The 17,985-nt window shown below is 50.0% G+C and overlaps 2 protein-coding genes across 2 annotated transcripts in view; one reads left to right on the plus strand and one right to left on the minus strand.

Moving 5' to 3' along the window:
• LOC135914590 (E3 ubiquitin-protein ligase PDZRN3-like) overlaps positions 1–17,985 on the plus strand; it is a 192,039-nt gene that overhangs the window by 111,819 nt on the left and 62,235 nt on the right. The gene's annotated exons all lie outside the window — the stretch shown is intronic.
• Positions 1,625–2,762, minus strand: LOC139046716 (putative nuclease HARBI1). Its single transcript, XM_070541407.1, has 3 exons — positions 2,423–2,762; positions 1,774–1,805; positions 1,625–1,741 (listed from the first exon to the last, which is right to left on the minus strand). The coding sequence occupies exons 1-3, from the start codon at positions 2,760–2,762 to the stop codon at positions 1,625–1,627; spliced, it is 489 nt and encodes a 162-aa protein (XP_070397508.1).

Raw genomic sequence — 17,985 nt, forward strand, 5'->3', positions numbered from 1 at the left:
ACCCAGCTTTCGCAGGCAAGAGCCACTACACGCGTACCCGATTACACGCTATACATGCAACCACAAAGTAGCGCCGAAGCAAACGTGAGGCTTTCTCCAAGGCTCCTAAAAAACGGCCCCTTTGCTAGCTCAAGTTTGTCGAGGTGAAGCGTTAGCGGCTATTGAAAAGTAAGAGAGTAAGTAAAGCTGCGATCCACTGTTGGTTTTCAATCGGTCGTCCTAGTTAGGAATAGAAATGAGACGCGTTGCCTTCTTCCAGTGTGTTCGAAGTAGTCGACCTGAGTTTCTTCAGATAATAAAAAAATTATTACGATATGAATGACGACGAGAAGTCGCTGAGCAGACTTGAAGAAAAGACAGTCGACGAAATGTGAAAGAATACTTCAAGTGAAGTCACCGACAAAACATATGAACTCATGTAGACAAGTGCTGAAGCAAATTTACTACCGTTTGCTAAAATGTGCGCGCTGTTTGGCTATACATCAAACGACGTCATTGACGTGAGCTTTACGCAAAGAATAGATATATCATAGTGGAAGAATGGGGTGCCTATTTAACCGCTTCCTGCAGTCTCGGTGCAGTAGTCGCGACCTATTCACTGTGTGGAAATGTAAGAGGAAAGAGACGCGGAAGAACTGCTTGAGCAACGTAACATCTTCGCGTGATTTCAGTTGGGACAGCAGCGAGTTTTGTGCCGTTCGTTCTACTGCACACAACTTCCCGGAGCAAGCAGGCGAGCTCCTTCCTCCGGTGTCACCCCGTGCTCTCTTTCGACGCGTCGCTTCATTACAGGCCGTGTATGTCGATGCCCGGGGGTCCGTCTGCATGGAGTGGGCGACTTTCAGACAGAGAGACTACGCGGACGAATGACCGTCCCGACTACTCACCCCTCCCCCTCCAACCCCCCAGTTCCGACTCCTTTCTCCTCCACTCCCCCCCCCCCCCCACACACACACACACACTTCAAGCTCACCTCCTACCATAAGCCTATAAGCGCCTTTCGGGCGTGATTTAGCCCTCGGGAGCATGGAGTAGCAATACAAAACCTAAGCAGGCGTCTCTCAACTTCAGGTGGATTCGAACGTATCGGTGAAGGAATTTCGGTCTTACGAAACTTCCAGCTTCAGCCTGTATCCCAAGACGTGTTTTTCGGCTAGTTGGTTCATATCCGTAGTAAGACAGCTCAAGAGAACACAAGATCCGAATCTTGTCTTATTGTAATCTAAAATAAGACTGGACTTTCCGGCCATCATGTTTCGCTTGCACGAACCGACGAGACTGAACTATAGTCCGGACTTATTGAAGACGGTAGGTACTTTTAGTACCTAGGTGGGAAATTTCGCCGTCGACAGGGAATGAGGTGGGGAATGGGCCGGAAGTTCGTTGCGGCGGCGACAGGCGTTCGCGCTGTCCAATAGTTGACCGCGATTCGATGTCAACATCCGGCCGCACTCCCGCGCTTGTCACCCCTGCAGAAGCAGCCGAACCAGCTGCAAACGTTGACGGTACGCGCGTGTTTTCAAGCATGTCTTCGCAACCGCCCGCCAAGCGACTCAAGAGCCATCACTGGAGCGAAGACGAAAAAATAGATTTGGTCCATATCATAAGCGAGAAAACCACTGCTTTATTTAGTAAGTTCAACGTTTATAGAGTGATAAAAGTGGCGGTTGACGTAGGCTTCTTCGTGCTCTCCAGGAGCCTGTATCCGCACATGCGTGCCGTCAATTGCACCCACGACGCGCGGAAAGCTAGCGACAGCGTAGAAGCAGCCTTGGACTCCCCGCACCTCTCTAGGCGACGGCCAACTGGAAAGAAAACGAGGGTGGTCACCTTTAGATTCACGCCGATGTCATGCGCGGTCTTGCACACAATGACACACGCACATATTCAGGGAAGCACACGTATATAGTGTTAAGCTCGTGCTGACCATCACGCAGCTACGCACGACGTCGGCTTGAAAGAACAAAATGACGAACTGCTCACTTGAGGCTGAAAACGTTATTCACGGAGAGCGACACCTTCGCGGTACGTGCAATCAGTTAGCTTCGTTGCAGTCGAGTAGGTACAAACATTCGAGACATCGTCAGCTGATGTTCTGGCAGCGCAGCTTGTTCAAATTTAAAGTTCGACGAAGCGGGAACGCGGCCACACGTTACATCACATTAGCGAGATCAACAGAGCCTAGTTCCACAGATGATTCGACGTACTGCATGCCGGACGCGGCCAAAGCGCTCCGACGCGCCCGGCGTCTAACGCTCGCCCTCTACACACGTAGGCATTTCGCAGCACTAAATTCCTAACGCGACACGCGCTCCTGCGTTCCGCAAAGCACTTGCGTGCGGCGTATTTATCGTTATGACGCAGTACTAAAGCTGTCTACTAAAACAGGCAGTAGAAAATAAAAGGTTGGAGAGAGGCTTACCTGATGAGGCAACCCGGCGTACCGTGCGGCTTGCGGTCGATTCGTGGGCGCCGATCACATCTCCGGCAGTAATCAAGAAGCATCCGGAGGCAAAAAATTTCAGTGCCAGCATCACCTGCAGCTCGGCACTCAAAGCACCACTCCGACACGTCGGGTGCTCGATCTCGGAGCGAAGGAACTCGGCAAAAAATACTATGCCGTCCCGCCCGAAGCGTACGCGCCGCTGCAGCTCCTCCTCGCTGAAGGCGTCCAGCGGATTTGTCCTGTCGCGAAACACGCGTTCGCGGCGCAGCAAGTGCTCGGCGAGCATCTCGAGGCGGGCCAACCGCAGGGCAGCCATGTTGGAAAATACTGAATAAGTTTTGGATAAGCCAGCTCGGAGCAGGCTAGATTTCGGTCTCATTTCAATCTTAATTTCGTGTCTTGTTTCAGTCTAGTCTCTTTCGTGCAAGCGACTTATCGGCTAGGGAAGATTAAGCCTCCAATAAGATTCGAATGAGCCTGAAGATCAGAATAAGACCGGACTAGAGAGTTTTGTGCAAGCGGGCCAAGGAACCAGACGAAGAAGTCGTGTCGTTCTTCTTCGTCTGGTCCCTTAATCTCTGACACTGTTTTACTACTGTATGATGTATCCCACCTCGACTCTGCGACGTTATCGTTAGACTTACCAAGCTCCGAAGAAGTTAGGCTGACGCTGACCGGCTAGGCTTTGTTGTCTTTCTCGAGACCGACTTGGAAGCGTTTGTCATTGGCTAAAGTGGGGGCACTGTAAAGCTACGATGAAGTAATCTTTGATTTGTATTAGCGTGCTAGCGTAGAAATGTCGGAAAGTCGTCGCTGACCGTTACTTATTGTTTTTCTTTTCTTCGACAGCGTAGCCCCTTTTGAGATACTAAGTTATGAACACTCGGGCACGTCATCTTAGTTGAGGCTAAGTGCAGTCATTTTGATTATGAATTTACTGCGCCGGAATCGTGCACTTCAACTTACCTCTGTTACCTCCTCGTTCGCCCTGATTTTCTTCTTTGTAGCCATAATCGCACCGAGCTGCCCAATCTATCCAAATCTGACCCGATGAAATCAGTCACCTCGTCTTGCATTCTGCAAGACACTGCACACTTCGCGGTTTCCCCTACGCGTGGAAATCGCCTCACAGCTTATCCAAACCGACTTCCGCGTCAAAACACTCCGTACGGGCCACGAAGGAACCAATCAGCAGCTCTGCGCGCTTTCGACGCCGCAGCCGTACCATCACGCGACGCTCACAACAAACCTGCAACTTCTCCCGGCAATCACTATATCGGTGTCCTCCCCATAGTCACCCTACGTTTCTACTTAGGATCTTTCATTGCAGTCGCTCAAGTATCATTCCGCGGCTAATAGTAATGAGAGGGCCTTCAACGCCGGCCACTGCTGCAGGGGCACCAGCAGCAACAGCGACGGCAGCAGCCCCCTTCGCTATCCGCGCAGCACCCACCCCGCCATCCGGTGGGCCGTCAAGCACACCCAACGTGCCACAAGCAGAGATGCGAGAGAGAGAGGGCGAGAGGCGCCTCCATCGGGAGGCGTGTACACAAGCTCGGCATCGGCGGCGACGGTCCGAGTTTTTCTTTTCCCCCTCTCTCCTCCTCGACTTCTTCACGTGCCGCCGCGCGACGCTGTTCATCGTCTCCACGTGACACCCTCTCCCCTCCCCCTCCCCCCCCACCAAATCCCGCCATCTTCCCACCCACTCCTTTCCCGTCCAGTCCAGAGGCCGCCGACGAACATCTGCCTCAGATGGATTCTAATGGTGGCCCGAAGCCGTCGCTAATGCTTCCTTCCGTTCGGCCAGGCCTCCTCTTGCAGACGCCGGCAAGTCTTCTGCAGACCGTTTACAAGAGGCTCCATAGAGACGCCATTAAGAAAGAGAGTACGGAGCCGAGAGAGAGAAAGGGCCGCCGAAACGAGGGAAGCGCGCCTGCGGTTGTAGCCGTTCCGTCACAGTTGGATGGAAGCATTCTCTTTTTCCGAACACCGACGCCAGGGAGTATCCTATGGCAGTCACTTTTCTCTGTCGGCGTGTCCATATTGCACCGTTTCTTCCGTGTTCGCCGTCCAGCCCTTTCGGGTCCGCCTTATATTCAGTAAGCTGGCCGGGCCAGCTGGTACCGGTCGTGTTTCGGTGTGCTGGTAACGCGCCTTTGGAGTAACCTCGTTGTCCCCAATGTACATGCTGCGAAGCCCCTTGTGACAGTCGTTATATGGAAATTCAATTGCGTTTCTGTGAAGTTTTTGTTTTCCTTCAGAAGGCTTCCTGTATAGAGGCAATGTTCACCTTGCATGATATGCGCGAGCTTTAGTCACCGATAACGCGACCGTTAAGCATCTGTGAACTTTTTTTTTCAGCAGACGCTGCGACGTAGAAGTTACAGAGAGAAGAGCCATAGAGGTAAAGAAAACAAAAAAAAATCACTGGACTTCCACTAAAAGTCCACAATGGGACGTATGACGCCGTATTGGGAAACCGCGAATAAATTTTGACCATCAGGGGCTCATTGACGCGCATATAAGGGACAGTACCCTAGCGTTGTTGTAATCCACCTCCATCAGACTTAAATACCACGCCGCTTCTCAGGAATCGAACTCAAGACCTCGCACTAACAACAGTTTTCCACACACACACTGAGCGTGGAGAGCAGGTTAAGGGAGCAGAGAGGTCAAAGGTAATGTCGCAAGATTATTACTAACTTGCGACAGCGTGAATTGCTTCGTGGTCCACGCAGGACGAACACGAGGGCGAGAGAGTGAGATCGATTACAAGATAGCACACCAAAATTAAAGATGTTAAGCTATGTTGACTGCTCTGAACTTCAATACGCGTGGAAGAAGCAGAGAAGAAAAGGTCGTAGCAGCAGCCAGCCTGAACGGCTGCTGAACGAAGCTGAACTGTTCACGTCTTTCCAATTCATTGCGTGAAATCGCAAACGCTGGCAACTACTGTATCGTTGACTTCTCCACGAAGAATAACTCGGTCTATGATAAGGCCGAGAACAAGAGCTGATAAGAAAAAAAAAAAGGTTTCGCCAATAAAGCTTTTATCGCAATCGTCGTTAAACAATAAAAAAGCGAGATAAAAAAAAACAATAAAGAAACAGCTGCGAAACCACACATTCGGCATCTTCTGCCATTAGACACAAGGCAGTCAACCCAATCCAATACCACAATATAACTAACTAAATAAAAAAAACATGCGATGACGTGCTAAAAGTTAATGCACAGATACAATATCACTTTCACGTCTTTCCTATCCGAGGGAAATGAACTGGACCGGCCCGAAAGAACCTCCCTACCGCGTCATACTCTACCATGACTAGTGAGAGTGGCACCTCTGTCTTTGTCGACCTTCCATTTGCTATCCTTTCTCTCTTTCTTCCTTTCTTTCTTTGTTTCCGCGCTGGACACGGATGGGCACGGCGTGACGATCCACACACGCGCCATGTGCATATATATATATATATACATACATGCACACGGGGGCGTGCGCTACCGTCGGCAAGGAGCCAATATCGTGACTCGCCGTCCCCCTTCGCGAATCGCCGCGTCTGTCGTGATCATTGTTCCTCGGTGGAGGAGATTCGCCATTGCGGAGTGAGAGAGGAGGGAGCGCACAACCTTTTCATAGCCGCAGATTCCTACGCCCGGCAAACGTTTGCGCCTTTTATTTCGCAAACTCTGCCGTCATCAAGCGAGGAAGGTGCCTTTCCTAGCCCGAGCAGGGCGCCTGCTCCTGTTTTCGCCGACTTCCGTAAGCGGACGTTCACCCCCGGAATAAGTGTCTGAACAAGGTCTGACGGACAACGCATTTCACTGTACTTCGCGTCTCCACTAATTCTGGACTTCGCAGTTTTTCCCCGCAAAAAAAAGAAACAGAAAGAAAGAAGGAGAAGCAAACATGAATGATGGTCAATTGCACACCAACAGAAAGTCGATTAAAGGTGCCAAATGTCCGCAGAAATATAAATTAGATTCTACGACGTATTTTGTAAGAGTTCTGTATAGGGACTGAATTGGGGAGAGAGAGAAAACTTTATTCTGATGGGGCCCGGAGAGGGGTGGATCCCCGTGGTGGGGGAAATTAGGGAGAAGGAACATAGAACACACAAGTGAGACCTTATGCCTCAGTGCTTTGTTATCAACTGCTTCTTAACTTTGTTAGAAGCAGACGTCCCAGGATCTTGATGCGTCTGCCACCGATGGCGTGCTCTATGGATTACCGTTAGGGGGCGTTTGACGTCGGAAGGCGCATATAGCCATAGACCAAGGAAATTGACTAGGAGGGTTCAATGTGCCACGAAGTCATCCCTGTCGAGCCAACTGTCCGTGAAGCCATGCACTTCGCTTTTTCCCTCGAAAAGCTGACCCAGCACGTGACCTCTAAAACTAAGGAGTATTGGTTCGAGAATGTTCGGTAAAGTCTTAGAGCTTCGGGTGGAGGCTCGTTAGAGAATATGCAATTGCGGGAGATTGTTAGCTGACTGTTGCAGCTTCAGGGTCTGCTATAATAAATAGGTCAGTCCCGCCTTGAGCAGATAATTATAAGCCAGAAAGAATGCTTGTAAATTGTAAATTTAGCACTTGCTACACATGACGCTATCTTGTTTCCAGCTTCAGTTGATCAGTGGTACTTACGTTTGTACGAGTAAATGAAGGATTACGTTGCATTTGAAAAAAAAGAAAAGAAACGCATGCATCTGAATCCGAAACTATTGGAGACTTCCCGGCACCGTGAAAATAAAAGGAAATTCATACTGCCACCGTGATGACTGCGGCGCTGTGGTTTGGCCGCAAATTTCCAAAGAAGGGAGGATGTGGGCACACGAATAAAGTTTAATTTAATCTGCCACCTAAGCGTCGCGTTCTTTTTGGGAGAGTCCCTTTAATGCTTTATATAGGATATCCTGCCTCTTTGCATCTGCAGGATCGTCGATCATTTCGCAGCCAGAACCCCGCCCACATCTCGCAGCCGGCGCCACCAGTGACGTCACTGCGCAGCAGACGGCAGCAGACCCTCGAGTCGGTGCGGCGGCTTCCTTTGATCTTGGGAGTCGCACGCCCTATTCGTACCACGGGGGGGGGGGGGGGGGAAGAAGCAGCTAAATAGACGGGAGCTTCAGCGTCTTCGCCGGCTACGTACGCTACTGCGTGCGTAGTAATCTCGTGCATTACAGCCCTGCAGTCTCCTGTTCGGCGTTCATTGTCATTTGTGCGTGGATTGTGGCGCGCATGTCGTCTGCCCGCCCCCTTCGGAAGCCGCCGCCTTCTGCGTGAGGGGGCGCCCTTTGTCTTCTCGGGGGGGGGGGGGAGGGGGGCGCTCGCAAAGGAGTATCGTCGCCTCTGTGTTTCCGACACGAGCCGTGGATTCGGTCGTGGTATTTTTTTGTCTGTTTGTTTGGTTGTTCTACACACGCATATACACAGACTTGCCTGAGAGTATATATGAAGCAGAGAGACAGACCCCCTTGTGACCAGGTGCGCCGAGGAGCAATCGCGGCGAGCGGTGATCCGTGAGATCCAGTGACCTCGCGTTTCCGGACCCGCCTGTTTCCTCCGTTCGTTCTTTCAGCGAATGCTATACGTTGTTAGAAACGGCAATGTTAGTTTAGGTTCATTTTCTTTAGTCTCTATAAGCGGCTGTCGCGAAAGGAAAGAAAAAGGCGAAACGAAACAGTGTTGGTCAGAAAATTGGGTGTAGATTTAGTTTTTATCTCATGGAGCTTGTATGCAAATATATAACAGTAATTTTAAATACTCGTCAAACAGCAGCAGTATTTATAACTCTGCAAGAGTGCTCGCAGGTAACTGGAGCAGCAGGCGCCGTGTTTTAACGTTGACTCCACGACGTCGGGAGTCCCTATTACTGCGTAGCTCACTGCAGTAAATTTTACTCCGCTCGGTGCCACCCGTAGGTTTGACTTTAAACAACCAGCAACTCAAATACAGATAGAATGGAAGCAACGGCGAAAGAGGCAAGTCATTCAGTTCGTCACCACTCAGATATGCCAAAAGAGGCGCCATGGGTGGAGCAATTGTCGGCACTGCTGCAGTGCTAATTCTGCCCGTAGATGGCACCATCCTTATCCTCTTCCTGTAGACACGTGAAAAAGAAGAGAATTATGGAAGATGACACGAAGAGACGCAAAATGCACCCCACAAGTGTGTGGCGTACATTTCGTACCTTCGCGTTGTCGTTGTATGACTTTATTTCCCCCCACCCTCCCTTTTTCATCTATTATAACTATGTATCAACTAACCGAAGCTCCTGTAGTGATACACCGAATCCAGCTTTGCCGCGACACGGTAATGCGAAAACACGCAACGGTTGCCGGGATAAAAATGTCAGCGACGAAAGCAGCTACACGCCCGAAAGCCGAAAGCCGCTTCCCCACGCAATGCGCTCTCGCCCACCACCGCCCACGCACGCCCGTTCGCCAAATCCCCGTGGCTAATCACTTCGCCGCGCTCTTGTTCAATGACCCGTTAGCGGGAGGCGAGCGCGAGCAGCCCGTGGGGCGAACTCCTCTAATCAAGCCCCCCAATCCCACCCTCCACCCCCTCGTGACGCCAGCGCAACCAGACGAGGAGGCGGGCGCGCGGTTACGCGTCCAGCAGCGCTCGGGGAAGTCGGAAAGAAGTTCGTCGAAACAATCTGGATACACTCCGAACAATCTGTACGCCCTGCCTCACACACCCGCTGCTCTAGCACCTGCAGCAGGAGAGCCGACAGCGAGTGGGGAGAAGAAGGGAAGAAGTCGAGTGTGAGAGATTGCGAGGAGAGGCGATAATCCTTCCCTCCCCATGGGGAGAGGAGAGAGCTGGGCAAGGGGAGGAGGTGGTACCGAGCATCTCTCTCTATAATATAATCTGCTAGGGAGAGGGCATTCCCTAATCACCCCCGCACGGGTTAGGAAAGAATTGGAGAGGCTTTTTCTTCCGCTCCACCGATGGGAGAGGGTAAAACTCTTCCCTATAAAAGAGGCAACAGTGTGCAAGGGAGAGGGTAATTCCTTCTCTCCCATGCACGGGTTCGTGGTGGCTACTGCGTCAATTCTCGGGTAGTAGACTAGGGAGAGGACGTTCAAACCTCTTTCCACAAGCACACTAAGTTCCATTCTCTCCCCACGGAAGAGGTAACACCGAAAGGACGAGGATCTTCCATCCTCACCCCACGCGTCAGTTCCTGCACATACGAAACCAAAGAAACCTGGGAAGTTGGGCCACTCTGGTTATACTACGTAGGGGGCAATATCAGCTGCGCCTTTGAATCCCTATTGTTTCCGGAACGCTATGAAGAGCTTCTCGAACGTTTTCCAAACGGAAGGACGACACCGGTCCAGCTTTCGCGTCTAACAACTCAGGGAGAAACGACGCGAATAACCGTCGAGACCGATTAATCCTTCCCCGTTTTTTGTTGTTCCCGTTTTCCCCATTATTGTCGCTCCCTTCCCGAGCTTATGCCGTCCGGCGGTGGAGGGGAGAAAACACGATTTGAGCGGTTCCCGCTGGCTGATGACGACTAATTATTTGGCGCTATAACAGCAGAGGCAGGAAGCACTACGCGGAGAGGAGTCACCGTAATTGAGGCAGCTATAGCCGGCGACTGCGGTCGATGGCGGGATGTTTAGGCACGCGCTCAAAACTCTGGCCAACTTTTCCTCCGAAGCCCCGGGCTCTCCCCGCACTTGCCGCCGAAAACCTCCTCGACCATTCCAACTTCCCGTGCCACCGCGGCGCCAACTTTTCTCGGGCACGTATGCTGTTCGTACGCTCCGAGCTTGCCCCCTCCCCCCTCCTCCCCCCCCCCCCCACACCCCGCACACCGGCACTGCTCTACGGTGCACGCGCGTTCGGTGGAGCCAACTTCGGGGGAGCACTCTTGCGCGCAAATGCAATTATGTCGTGCGCTCTCTAATTGTCGTCCGTTTGCTTTTCGACATTTTTTATCCCCGAGTGCGCAGGGGCGTGAAGGAGGGGGGGAGGGGAGGTGGAAATCTAGTGCGTTTCTCACGCACGAAGTTGTCGAAAGTCCCTTCTCTCTCTCTTCCTTTCTTTTTTTTTCTTTCATGTGTACAAGCATCCAGTATGTCTGCCCCGCACCGTCTGCTATTCCGACTTTTCCAACTTCGCCTCTGATCCACCGTTAACTCGACGACTTTCTTAGCGGAACGCGCCGGCAATTCGCAGTTCGAGTTTGCACCTTGCGCAAGCGCATTCCTTCCTTGTGTTCTCCGGGGTGCGGAGTATTTGCGCGGTGATGCAGATTGCTCGGAATGCGCCCCCCTCAGACGGCGCTCGACGCAAATCAGCGTTCTTCGGTGCTTGGTCGTTTGATCATGGCTCGTGCTCGTGGCGGTCTTAACTGTTTGCAAGGCAGAATTCGGTGAGCTCGTTCTGCGCGATTGGAGGACGAAGCGCACAAGGTGGGTGGCACGGATTTCCGTTGCTCGGCTAAATTTAGGTGCCGAAAGTTGCGCGTAGGAAACTGTTTGGCACTGACGCCAACTACTTTTCTAAAGATGTGCAAGGTGTCCCACAAAACCTGGATCAAACGATAAAGAAGATAGGTCATTTTCGTTTGTTTTTCATTTTCTTTCTCCTTCAGCTTTTCATTTCTCAGCTGCTCTTTCTTCTGCTTTCAGGGCTTTCTTTTCTACCTGAAAAAAAAAAGAAAAGATCTCCCTGATTGTATCTTGCTGGAAGCAGGAATGTTCGATATTTCATACAACTATCTGCATCTTCTTGATTGGCTTCTGGCGAACGCAGATCTTTCAAGATAGGAAGTGCAAGCACGGCAGACGATTGTTGTTTGTGGGACAAGATATCACGGTTCAAGGGTTGTGACATATGCGCCGCGTAGTCACGACACCTGTGTCTATATTCTTCGGTACACCTTACAGTGCCTCCTCGCAAGGTATGAACACTCTAGTTCGTGCTGCGGAAAATGCAGCTACGTGTGAAGGCGCTCCTCCCGCTTATACGTTGCGACCACGCTGCGTGTGTCGCGCTGGCCTGTGACAATTATTGAAGATTGCAAGGCGTGTCGCGTAATTCTCTGCTATCACTGTCAAATGCTTCGCCTTTCGAACGACACCGCAACCTCTTCTTGCGTGTTTCGATTGGTTCACATCTCGAGGTGCGGTTAGAAGATCTAACTCCATTACAGAGCCTCCTCGAAAGAGCCCTTTTCACCGGTCACTGTTCGCCACTGTTCTCGCTTCGATAATCAACGTGAGACTCTCCACTGTGCCGTAAACAGACTGGATGACAGGCCATTTACGGAAGCGAAGATCTTGGGAGCCTGGCCTCACAGTTCATTAGCCCCGAAAGCAGTTCGAGCGCTTTTTCGCTACCTGAGGGCAACAGACTTGAGTGCCCGAATATAGACATCCTACACCTAAATTCTCTCTCTCTCTTTCACTCCCCATTGCCCTTCCCCACGTGTAGGGTAGCAAAGTGGACTCAGTCTGATTAACCTCCCTGCCTTTCCGTCTTCCCTTCTCACTCTCTCCTCACCGGTCAAGTGTTGTGCAAACTTATGGCAAGCCGTGTAGTAGATTCCTAATCGAGTAGGACGCGTCGCAATGGTTTGCCGTGTTGTCTTTCTTTTCTTTTCGCATTCCATGCGACTGTGAATGGTGATTACAGCCAGCTTAAGGTCGTGAAAAGGCGAAGTGGGAGAGTTGGGGTCGCAATGCTTTATTTAAGGTTCAACAGGCCCTGAGGGCACCTTAAAGAAAGAAAGATGCTAATGAGCCACCGAGCCCACGCCAAGAAGAAAAAAAAATGAAAAGAACTCTCGAGGAATTACCAACCGAATTATGCAGCCATCGCGAGGCTTTCTTTCGGCGCTGAAAGTAGAAGCGACGCCGGCCGCTTTAATTTGGTTGTTTTATCGTCTAGCGAATTCAATTAGCTCGCGCTTGCGCGTTCTGTGGGTCACTCATTCCCGATGCAACCTACAACGCCTGACGCTTCCATCGCTTTATATTTCTAGCTGTCTGCTTTCCTTGGTTATTTACCTTTTCTTTTTTTTTTTCATCTCGCAGAAAGTTCAGGCCCTGCTGAAAGGCCACGTGCATTGTAGGGACACCGAATTCTGCCCGAATTAGCATACATTAAGCCTCGCGACCTGCTTAGCATTCAAAAAAGACAACGAATAAGCCGGTAGAGAAAAAGTCCGCACGCTCCTCTAATGCCCTTCTCCCCTCCCCCCCCCCCCCCGCTGTATTTCTTATTCTTTCTTTCTTTCTTTCTTTCTTTCTTTCTTTCTTTCTTTCTTTCTTTCTTTCTTTCTTTCTTTCTTTCTTGAGCTGTCACCAGCAAAGCAAGATATATAACTCGTTCGTTGATGAAACGTCTAAAAGAGGCATAGAAGTTGAATAAAGCCAATCACCAGCGGAGAACTACGCTTTGGCCCGAACGAACCGAGGCGACGTCCGCTGCGACAGCCTAATTTGCATTCCACTCTCGGCATTTGCATACGGCTGAGGTGGCGCGTCCTCGGAGGCAAAAGCGGAACTAAGTGCGTCGATCGAAAGAAACAAACCTGCAAAAGAAAACGTAAAAAAAAGTACAAAAAGTGTCGGCGCAGTTCTCTCGAGAGATAGCCACGCTGACATTCCGAAAGGGGGGGGGGGGCAAAATTTGAACCCGAATAAAAATCCCCGGGCGCCTATTCATCGTCCGCGCCATTGTCGCTGCTGTCACGTGTCCCCGTGTACGCTGAAACAGATTACGGACGTCTGCACGTTTCCTGTCCTCTCTCTCTCTCTCTCTCTACGCTGTGTTTTACTTACTCTCCTATGCGGATGTGCTATGCCTACGTGCGGTAATAGATCAAAGATTAATAATGCAGCTGCGCTGCTGGCGTTGGGACGGTCTTAACCCGTCTTGTGTGATATGTCTTCCGAGAACGTTGAGTTCATTCTCGAGATGGGTATAGAAGAAGAGAACGACTGGTGCGCATGCAAGAAACAGCGCACGCCTGTATGCCGGGAGATCGTAATTCCAGGAGATTTTACTCGAGTATGCTGTTTGATTATCTCAGTACCGTACACATTTGAGACAAAACTGTACGCGCCAACGCGAACAATGGCGTTTTATTAACGATTACTTCTTCTTAACCGGAAAAAAAATCTTCCGTTTTCACCGAAGAGCGAAGCACAGAAAAACATGGCAAGGTTTAGGGACACGCTGGAGTTCGTCGGAACGGCGTTCTAACAACGTCCGGGAGCGACACGCTAGCGAGACGCATGCACGCGAGGCAACTGCTTCCACTCAACAGAAACATCGCCCTGGCAGCTACGCAGGCGTCTCGAAATGCTGGCCCGGCGACAAGCACCGCGAGCGACGTTGCAGACGTCCCGTCGCCTCGATGAGTGCTCGAGATGAGACAGACGGAAAACCGTGTTGCTTTATAAGCGCGAAGTGAGATGATACGATGGTTCTAGCTCGGAACTGTAAGCCAAATTGATGTGTATGCAGACAGTTGAACAGCAGGAATGCTAGTGTTTGTGCGCACGGCACTCATGCCATCGTCGGAAGGCAAAACGCTTCTCCTCGTATCCCTCGATGAGCAGATTTAGCGGAGAAGGACGGTGCGTGCCCTTGGAGACGTCCCGCTTGTCGCTGCCGTCTCTGGAGACCGTAGGTAACCCTACGCGTGCACGAGCCGCGCATGCGCCATCATTATCGTGACAGCACGGCGACGTTGACGGTGACGGGGAAACGTGCTTTCAGTGTTCTTATAATTGTTATCGCAACAAAGAACGATATACAGAATTTATTGACAGGAAATACAGGGAGGTAGACCTGAGCTAGTGTGCTCTATTTCGCGCTGCTACGCAAGACAATAATATACACGCTGTTTTAGCAAAGAAAACCATTTTGACAGGTGAGAAGACGCGCCTTCAAGGTGTTCTGTCCATCCGAGAAAAATTGCCAATCCGAAGTCTATACGAAGCACCTTCTTCCCAGTATTCTCATGCGTTTGGCAACACTGCAGCAGGTTTACTTTTGCCTCTATAGGTTGGTAATTGTAGCACTGTAGCGAACCGTGCCTTCTGCACGCCGTGTTTGCAGACGACACCTCTCTTTGTCGTCTGTTATCGTCAGACGACGGCGGAGAAACAGGCAGAAGTGGGGCGCTTCCTTTGCCCTAAGCACGATTCATTGCCGAAGGAGTTCTCGGGTGTACGCTTTCCTTTGGTGCCATGGCTATACGGTTCTATCGAAGGGACTCTGGACCAGGGAAGAGAAGGGAAAGGCGGGTCACGTGTGCAGCCAGACGGACAGATAGATGAGGCGTGCTCGCGGGCCTCCCCGAGGATGGATGGATGCGATTTGCCCGGATCAAGCTTTTGAAGCGGCAACTGAATCGATTTGGAGCCCAGCGAAACGGCCCCTTGCGTATGCGTGACCGCGTGTGCAGGCGGTCCGACGCATTATTTGCAGCAGCTGCAGCGAGTGTTTGACGCACGCGTTGACCCGTAGTTTACATAAGCTGCGATTCTTCTCTCTTTAATGCCGGTGTTTGTCGTCTGTAGCCGTTTCTATCCGTCTGCGTCGTCTGTTTCCGGTTCTGCTAGGCTGCTGCAAGTGAGGCGCTGAGCGCTACGTGTTTTTTTCGAGTGGCTGAAAAAGTTCCATCCCAGCTTTTTCACAAGCAAAATGTATCGCACTGTTGTCAGGCTGACTTGGTGTTTGCATGTCATTATAGCCTGTAAACGGTGCTTATATAGCAGCAAACGGTGCTTATATATACATATAGCCTGTAATTGGTGCCTGTTAACGGTTACTTGTAATTACTAAAGCGCTTCACATGGACTCCGCCATTGTGGATTGGATCTGCATGCCTTTGAAGTGCAGTTTTATCACTCTTCCGCCAAGAGACACAAACTGGCTTAATACAGCGTAGGCTAGCCCCTCTGCTTAGCGTCCCAGTAAACATGTATCTCTGCGTCAGGCGATGGACTTCTTGTTTGATGTCATGTATTGCGTTATAAAACGTATAACCGTGGCGAATACCGCTGCTACGATTGGGTTTAGAAAAAATGTTTATTCCAACAAAACCAATGGGAACACTTCGGGTAACACTGACGGTGTGATACCACCAGGACAACAACATATACGAACGACTGAGCACTGTATGCGCGGCACTATTTCACACAAGTGTACAAATCTGCACGACCTCACGGAAATTTCGCTACTTAAATCATCAGAAACCCACAGTTACGTACAGAAAAATTATTACATTTTATAAACCTCAGCTACGCTGTGATACTGTGTGCCTCTAAAGTCAAACCACTCACTCGAAACGGAAACATGTTATCGACCATAGCCATAAACATACCGCAAGAAAACTTTGATAGTTTTTGATAGATGGGTTCAGAAACTGAAGTACTATAGCGCCAAACAGACGACACAAGAAGAGACACGGAAGCACTCGTCCGTGTCTCTTCTTCTTGTGTCATCTGTTTGGCGCTATAGTACTTCAGTAATATGCACCAACTAGCCCAACAAAAAGTTCTGCTGGGTTCAGAAAGTTCAGTGATGAGAACCCTTCGCGCTATTTCTTTTTTTTAGATAGGTAGGACATTACAGAAAATAATAACAAGAGCTTGGTGGCGCAACCTACCGCCCCCTACCAAAGGGGACGCTCATAGCATCCATCGTGCTCTGAATGTGCCGTTGACATCTAACCGCGTGCGTGTCAGCGCATTCCTAGTGCCAATACCAATCCTGGTCGGACTGCGAGATGTGGACACATATGCCCTATTTGATCATACTACTTAAAAATTCTGTCGATACTTCGTGCGTTAACTACGTCCCATGGATTTGCATTTAACAGCAGATCAAGCTTCGCAAGCGAAGCCAAGTGTACAATTAAGACGGACGCAGAAGTTGGGGTTTCAAAGTGACGAGTTGGAGCTTCTAAAGCTGATATTTATCTTCGGCTGCACCCCAACTTTGCGATTTGAGTGTTGCTCTCTCTCTCTCTCTCTCTCTCTCTCTCTCTATATATATATATATATATATATATATATATATATATATATATATATATATATATAGAGAGAGAGAGAGAGAGAGAGAGAGAGAGAGAGAGAGAGAGAGAGAGAGAGGAACACTCAAATCGCAAAGGTGGGGCGCAGCCGAAGATAAATATCAGCTTTAGAAGCTCCAACTCGTCACTTTGAAACCCCAGCTATATACATATATATATATATATATATATATATATATATATAGAAAACACACAAAAGCGGGATGTTCTAACCAATAGGCCACGGATGCCCCATGCCCAGAAGTGCTGCATAAAGCACTTTTACGAATTTCCCTCATGCACGCCAGCGTTTACTAACCAACTAGCCCACTAGTCCGTACTCTTTTCTACATTTTCTGAGGGACAACTTATTTCTGAACAATGGTCATTGCGCTCTGTCCACATGCACAAAGCGAGAGACACAGAGAGAGAGAAAGTGTGTGTGTGTGTGTGTGTGTGTGTGTGTGTGTGTGTGTGTGTGTGTGTGTGTGTGTGTGTGTGTGTGTGTGTGTGTGTGTGTGTGTGTGTGTGTGTGTGTGTGTGACTAACGCGCTCTGTTTTAACAAACCGCCACAAAACGTCAGCACCATCCACGTCTCCGCGGTGTCCGGGCATTTCCAATAGCCAGTCACACGTGTATGTACGGTCAGCGTAAAGCACAGTATTGTCTTCCATTTTTACGTGGACTTTTCCACCGAAGGATCGTCGGAATACATTTCCGCCTTGACGATTCGCTGTGTTAGCAGAAGGTAGCGCCCAATTTTTGCTTCCGTTGGAATTCGCATCCCTGTCGTGAAGTTATTCGGCTCGACGAGCCCACGGCTGAGAAACGCGATTCGCTATTGATCGAATGTACAGAAGGCATATAGTTTCTTACAGACATCACTAGAGGAACACTGTCGCTGCGATCGCCCAACTACCACGAGAATTATGGGTAATACACAAATTAGTATATTCCATCGTGATTGCGGCATCGAACGATTGTGTGGTGTTAATTCATTACGCCTTATATTTCTCAATTTCAGATAAATTATTATTATTATTATTATTATTATTATTATTATTATTATTATTATTATAAATCGGGGGAGACGAATGCTCCTGCGGAAATGCACGATCACCGCAAACGGTTGCGCTTATGCAGTAACATTTCGACGAAAACGATCAACATTACGCTAAGTCGCAAAAGCCGTTCGAAGCCGTAAGGACAAAGTCAGAGTCAATCCCTCCTACTAACCTACCGATCTCACGCTGGATGAACCACGACGCTTACAGCTGTCGTAAGCTTTTGTACACGCTAGCGCCAGAGTTCCCCCTGGCGAGTTTTCTTTTCTCGGAGAGCTCTGTGGGAGAGACTGCGTAGCTTTCTTCATTTGCACGTCTTCTCGGACGGCCGCGCCAAAAAGGAGTCTCTGTCGCTGCATGCTGTAGGGCGGCGGATCCTTTATACTGTGCCCGATGGAGAAGGACCGATGGGGGC

The sequence above is a fragment of the Dermacentor albipictus genome, chromosome 6 (assembly GCF_038994185.2).
Source record: "Dermacentor albipictus isolate Rhodes 1998 colony chromosome 6, USDA_Dalb.pri_finalv2, whole genome shotgun sequence".
NCBI lineage: Eukaryota > Metazoa > Arthropoda > Arachnida > Ixodida > Ixodidae > Dermacentor > Dermacentor albipictus.